The sequence below is a fragment of the Eurosta solidaginis genome, chromosome 2, assembly GCF_040869045.1.
Source record: "Eurosta solidaginis isolate ZX-2024a chromosome 2, ASM4086904v1, whole genome shotgun sequence".
Lineage (NCBI taxonomy): Eukaryota > Metazoa > Arthropoda > Insecta > Diptera > Tephritidae > Eurosta > Eurosta solidaginis.
Genome location: NC_090320.1, coordinates 302,065,068 through 302,071,535, shown reverse-complemented (window position 1 = coordinate 302,071,535; position 6,468 = coordinate 302,065,068). Strand labels below are relative to the sequence as shown.

Below are 6,468 nucleotides of genomic sequence, written 5' to 3'. Positions count from 1 at the left end.
GGGAACTAAGAGTGTGATAGAAAGGGCGAAGAAGGCTAATAGATAGAGGAAAATGTATAGAGTCAATAAGAGAGAGAAATAGAGCTCACGTAAGAGGAGAGGATAGGGTGGGTGCAGAGGATGGCGAAGGGGGAGGGAAAAGATGAGACAAGGAAAAGAAGAATGGCAGAGCGAGAAAGATGGAGGGGAAGAAATGAGGATAGCAGGAGGAAGATTCAAAAGGAAAAAAGAGAAGAAGCGAGGGGTAAAGAGGAAGAATGACACCGAAGTGAGTGGCAAATAAAAGAATCAGAGGGAGATAGTGATAAAGTTAACGAGAAAGAGAGTAAGGGATAGAGCGAAAGAGAAAAAGAGCGAGGGAGATGAACAAAGAGATATAACCAGATGGTGTGCGCGTGAGAGATTTAAGGAGAACGAGAGTGCCATATGCTGGTATACCAGTGGGGGAAAAATGGCCATGCCTAATACGGTTTCCAATGGATCCTTTGCGGGAGACAGCGCGAATCGATTCGAGCAAAAATGTTAGCAGATTTGAGTAGAATTTGATTTTATTAAAAAATATATTTTAAATTTTTTTTGGAATTTATTTCTATTGAAAATTTAAATAAATTTGTAATAAATGTATACATTTTTTTTTAATTATAGGTACGGGGAAGTAGCAGGAAATGAAAAAGGTGAAAGACGAGAGTGCAGAGAAACAAATACTTTAAAATCATGCAGTTACTCAGTAACTCTTCAATACATTCTGCTGAAATTATTTTTTTTAATTATTAACAAAATTTATTTATTCATATAACAGAGATTTGCAATAAAATTAAAAGCATTTTCTTTAGTAGAATATATCATTGCAGAGCTTAACCACATTTTTTGTCCTTGCTCTTCCCATCTTTCTCTTGTAGCTTTTTTGCATAATCCACGCCAGTTTTGATATTCTTTTTAAGAGTTTCTATTGCCTCACAAAGCATTGCCTCCTCACTTTCATCCAATTTCGGCAAACCTAAATTTTTTTCAATGCCATTTTTACCAATTTGACAAGGCGTCGCAAAGAATGCGCACTCAGTAACATCGGAAGCTACATAGGTGCACTCAATTGGCTGACAGTCTCCATTCAGACCCAGCAACAATGATTTTGTAAAAAGTTCAACTGCATGAGCCACTGAAAGTGTGGCTGAAGTTCCACCATCGAGAGCTTTGGCCTTAACTACTTCCGTACCAGCCTCCTGAATACGTTTGATAAGCTGCTTGGCCTTATCTTTGTCCAACTTTAAGGTGGGTTTGCACTGCGAAAGTATTGGCATAATAGTCTCACCTGAGTGTCCACCAATTACTGGTATGCTAACTTTTTCTGGTTCGACATTTAATATTTCAGAAATGAATGTGCGAGATCGCACCAAGTCAAGCGTTGTAACACCAAATAACCTTTTGGGATCGTATACTTTTTTCTGGAAATATTAGTAAGCATAAGGATATTAGGAAAGATAAGTGATTGTGCTTACCTGTTTAAGGATTTCAGCCGCAAGCGGGACACATGAATTAACAGGATTCGTGATAACGGCAATTAAAGCCTTTGGACACTTTGCCGCAATAACCGGCGTAATTGTAGACACGACGTCGACATTTTTAGTAAACAGATCATCTCGCGTCATACCCGGCTTACGTGCGGTACCACCAGCTACAAGCACAATATGAGCGCCTAAGTTAAGGATTATTTTTTAAATATTGGAAATCAAGAAAAAAACTTTTTTTTGTTGCAAAACCAATTAAAACTCACCATCAAGTGCGGCTGGCAAGTTTTCTGGACACTGATAACCCTCGACGTTAGTTTTTGTATCAATGTGTGACAGATCTGCATAGATGCCTGGCGTCCGTACAGTGTCATATAATGCTAAGGTGGATATAAGAGGTTGACGTTTCAATAATAAGCCCAAAGGTTGTCCAATGCCACCGCAACCGCCAATCACAGTCACCTTAAAATCAGTCTGCAACAAAAAATGGAAAGAAACTTGGATTAAACTGAATGGCGATGACCTTGAGATATACCTTGTTAGTTGTGCTGAACTGGCGCAGAAAGTGGCCGGTGAGAGGATGAACTCGGAAGCACTTCAACATATTTTTTAGTGAAAATGTTTTCTGATTTGAGAAAGTTTTGAAAAATATGTTAATTTCATAATATTTTTGAGTTGACTTTTAAATTAAAGTTTAATGAACGGTTACTTTGTTTTTATATAGTATATGGATGACAGTGAGTTTGAGAACACGCACACACCGTTAAGGCGGCTTTACATAAGTCGATTTGCTGGTCATTTTTAACACGGTTATATTAGCTTCACTTGTATGTTTGTAACTCTCTAGGCTAGGCGCGCAAAGAGACTCATCTAGAGACAATTATTGAAGAAGACAGTGGTTAAATAAGTCACTACAAAAGGAGTTGTGCTTAATAGCGGAGACACGAACCTCTGTTCTATGGTGTGTTATTTAGTTTTTTTAAGCTATATTTATTATTTTAATATTAACCAACAATTGGCTTGTAAGATTCGTGTAAAGCAAACTTGAAACATTACTCGATATCCCAATGAAATTTTTTTTTTTTAATTTGAAGCTTGAAAGGTGTATATGAGCCAGCATGCACCCCCAATCGCACCTAAAATCCATACCCGTAATAAAGTCCTCAAATCTCTTGCCGGCAGCCCATTCCTACTCACAAAGCAATTGGCCGGCCGATTGAATGCTAAAACCTAAAGCTTACTCACTGGCAGGAAATATGTACATGCCTGTCAAAACATCGCTCTCATAATTGCTAAGGGCTATGTCCTTATGCCCCCAGAACACTAGCTACACAGTGAAGCGAGAGTACTCCCCATTAGGGAGAGAATAAAATGCTGAACAAACAGTTTCTGTTGAATACCCAGAAAACTGGGAATCGCGACAGACATCTGATTGAAAAGGTCCAACCTCCCTGGGTCTTAAGAAGTCTTGACTGCAAGCATTCTGACAAAATATGGCACCTGAGAACTCAGCTAGAAGAAAAACACAAAGAGCTTCTCAGTGATATCCACAAAAATTCAAATACGCTGAACTCGTAGAAGAGGAAAGCAATCTCCCCAGGGAGACGTGCGTCACTCTAGCTCAACTTCGATCTAGATATTGCAACAGGTTAAAATCTTGTCTATCCAGAATCAAGCCCGACACAAATAATGTATGTATGTATAGGCTTGTAACGTGTCTCCACACACCACCTATTTTGTAGGCAACGCTTCTAATACCCCTTCTCTAGCCCAACCCTGTTATGGCCACCGTGGTGTGATGGTAGCGTGCTCCGCCTATCACACCGTATGCCCTGGGTTCAACTCCCGGGCAAAGCAAAATCAAAATTTTAGAAATAAGATTTTTCAATTAGAAGAAAATTTTTCTAAGCGGGGTCGCCCCTCGGCAGTGTTTGGCAAGCACTCCGGGTGTATTTCTGCCATGAAAAGCTCTCAGTGAAAACTCATCTGCTTTGCAGATGCCGTTCGGAGTCGGCATAAAACATGTAGGTCCCGTCCGGCCAATTTGTAGGGAAAATCAAGAGGAGCACGACGCAAATTGGAAGAGAAGCTCGGCCTTAGATCTCTTCGGAGGTTATCGCGCCTTACATTTATTTATTTTAACCCTGTTATTGTTGTTGTTATTATTGCCGCTGTAGGAGACTTCGCAAGGCCCTATTGTTCACCTATATTGCCCCGTCTTTCGAGCTTCCTGTGTGTCGGTTATAAAAACGATTAACGATGACATGCACTAGGCGGATAATGTTTCTTTCCATGTACTCAATTCATTATCTTCAAAGAGAAGATCTCATCCGAAGCTTGTTGTTTTCAAGGTCCTAAGCCCTTTTAGACAGACGAGATGTACTAGAGGGATTCTGCAGTCTGCGCTAACTATCGCGGAATCAGTCTTCTTTATTCCGCATATGGGGTCCTGTCAAGCGTATTATAAGAAAGGTTGAAGCCCACCGTGAACCGAGTGATGAGACATTGTCAGTGCGGCTTCAGACCTGGTAAATCTACTATCGATCAGCTTTTCGAAATTTAAGGAGGTTTCAGGTACGGTGGCCTCTTATCGCGATTTCTCTAGATGCTGAGAAAATAAGGCAAGCTGCAGAACTTAATTGCACTGGAACAATATTAATAGATATTATATAATATTTATAGGTAGGTAGGTAGGTAGGTGAAATGGCTGCGACCCTGGTCGCCCAAGTAGCTATTTAAAGCCGTTTTGATGCCAAGTAACTCGTCTAAAAACCTACGGAATGTTACAGTCAATGTATTACAACCAGCCAGAGTTGTTGATAAAATTAAGAATATTCGGGATTGCTATCACATATACCCCTCTTAGGTCTTCTAGAAACGGGGTCCTAAAGAACCTTAGCCGGGCTCTAGCTAGAATATAGAATATGCTTGCAATTACTGGCGTATGCGTCTGCTTACTCCGTACTGAAGAAAAATACGGAAACGATGAGTGAACGAGCACAAAACGAAGTTGAGATATATTTTAATTTCTTTTGTGCTACCAATTGGTGCCAGTTAGCACAGGGAAAAACGAATGGCGTGCCCTATTGGACGGCCATAACCGTTTAAAGCGCCAATTAAGGAAATAAGTAAGTAAACCTTGCCGCGGATATACATATATTGAACCCCATTGTCCATTGTCATGAGGCTTGTCAGGGCTTTGGCATCTTCGGGAATTCATCAAATTTGGTTACTACCTGTTGGTGTTTGTTTGTTATAAAAGTTATAAAAGGCTTCCTGATATGTACTCTAATTTCGTTGAGTTTTGCTCAATAGCTTTGCATATTTACATAGTTGAGTAAAAAACTTAAGTAAATAAAAAACAAAAGCTCTGCAACATGTTGCTAGAATAGATTTAAAAAACCTCAGGTCTAGTTTTAAAAAAGCTTATCCTTTGATCATGCGATCGTTTATTAAACTTTAACTCCGCTGTCCGCTCACTTCAACCGACAAATCGATGCTCTACCACTCTCACGCACTTTGCTCTCCGCAACCAAGTGCTCTGCCCTGAAACTAATTTTCTATCATGATCTGTTGATTTATCATTGTAGTCGTTTGGTATGTCTTTGTATTTTTATTTTCGTACACGAAATGAGAAAGCGAGCCCAAACGCAAAAGCGAGCCTAAAACGCTTAAAAGAGCAATAACAATGAAAATATTAACATTTTTTATACTCAGCGTGCTTTGCACACAGAGTATATTAAGTTTGATTACATAACGGTTGGTTGTACAGGTATAAAGGAATCGAGATAGATATAGACTTCCATATATCAAAATCATCAGTGTCGAAAAAAAATTTGATTAAGCCATGTCCGTCCGTCCGTTAACACGATAGCTTGAGTAAATATTGAGATATCTTCACCAAATTTGGTATACGAGCTTATCTGGACCCAGAATAGATTGGTATTGAATATGAGCGAAATCGGATGATAACCACGCCCACTTTTTATACATATAACGTTTTGGAAAACACAAAAACCCTGACTGTTTAGTAAATAATACACATCGAATGTTGAAATTTGACATGTGGACTGATAAAAATAAAAAAAATTTTAAAATGGGCCTGGCCTACCTGTGATAAAATCAATTTTACAAATATTATTAATCATAAATCAAAAATCGTTAAACCTATCGTAACAAAATTCGGCAGAGAGGGTTCCTTTACTATAAGGAATGCTTTGAAGAAAAGTTAACGAAATCGGTTAAAGACCACGCCCACTTTTATATAAAAGATTTTTTAAAGGGTCGTGGACGAATAAAATAAGCTATATCTTAGCGAAAAAGAGCTTTGTACCGATAGAATTTTACTTTCTAAATTGAATTATAACATTAAATTGGAAAACACAAAAGTTTTTGGAAATGGGCGTGGCACCGCGCTTTTTATGACTAAGCAATTTTCTATGTTTCGGCAGCCATAACTCGAAGAAAAATTTACACAACGTAACAAAATTGGGCTCACATATTTTCCTTATAGCAGAAAATATTTCTAGGAAAAATGGACGGGATCGGGTAAAGACTACGGCAACTTAGATATAAAACAAGTTTTAAAGGGTCGTAGACTAGAATGATAAGCTATAACTTAGCAAAAAATAGTTTTGAATCAATCATATTTCACTTATCTAATTTTATTGTAAGAGGAAATGGGGAGACATTTTTTTTTAAACGGGCGGTGCCACGTGTTATATAGAAAAGTAATTCATCTGAAATGAAATGTACAATTGAAGCTCACGCTGAGTATATAATGTTCGGTTACACCCGAACTTAGACACCTTTACTTTTTATATACCTATTTTGCTATGTTCCCTTTGCCTGATTTGCTCGGTGGCATTGCGCGCTATGCGTCGGATCTATTCATGGTTTCCCTGCACCCACAATCCTCCTCCTTCATTCTAACTTTTATTCTCGTTATGATGGCATTTGTTCG

The 6,468-nt window shown here is 38.7% G+C and overlaps 1 protein-coding gene across 3 annotated transcripts in view; it reads right to left on the bottom strand.

Moving 5' to 3' along the window:
- Positions 1–754: 754 nt before the first annotated feature.
- Positions 755–6,468, bottom strand: part of LOC137241316 (malate dehydrogenase, mitochondrial-like) — a 41,989-nt gene continuing 36,275 nt past the window's right edge. For 2 of the 3 annotated variants that reach the window (XM_067768783.1, XM_067768782.1), the window contains exons 2-5: positions 2,041–2,130; positions 1,772–1,979; positions 1,497–1,693; positions 755–1,442 (exon numbers count right to left, since the gene is read on the bottom strand). In XM_067768783.1, the coding sequence (XP_067624884.1) occupies positions 855–1,442; positions 1,497–1,693; positions 1,772–1,979; positions 2,041–2,109 (1,062 nt within the window). In that variant the 5' untranslated portion in view covers positions 2,110–2,130 and the 3' untranslated portion in view covers positions 755–854. The remainder of the gene's footprint in view (positions 1,443–1,496; positions 1,694–1,771; positions 1,980–2,040; positions 2,131–6,468) is intronic. The other variant, XM_067768784.1, reaches the window with a different exon arrangement.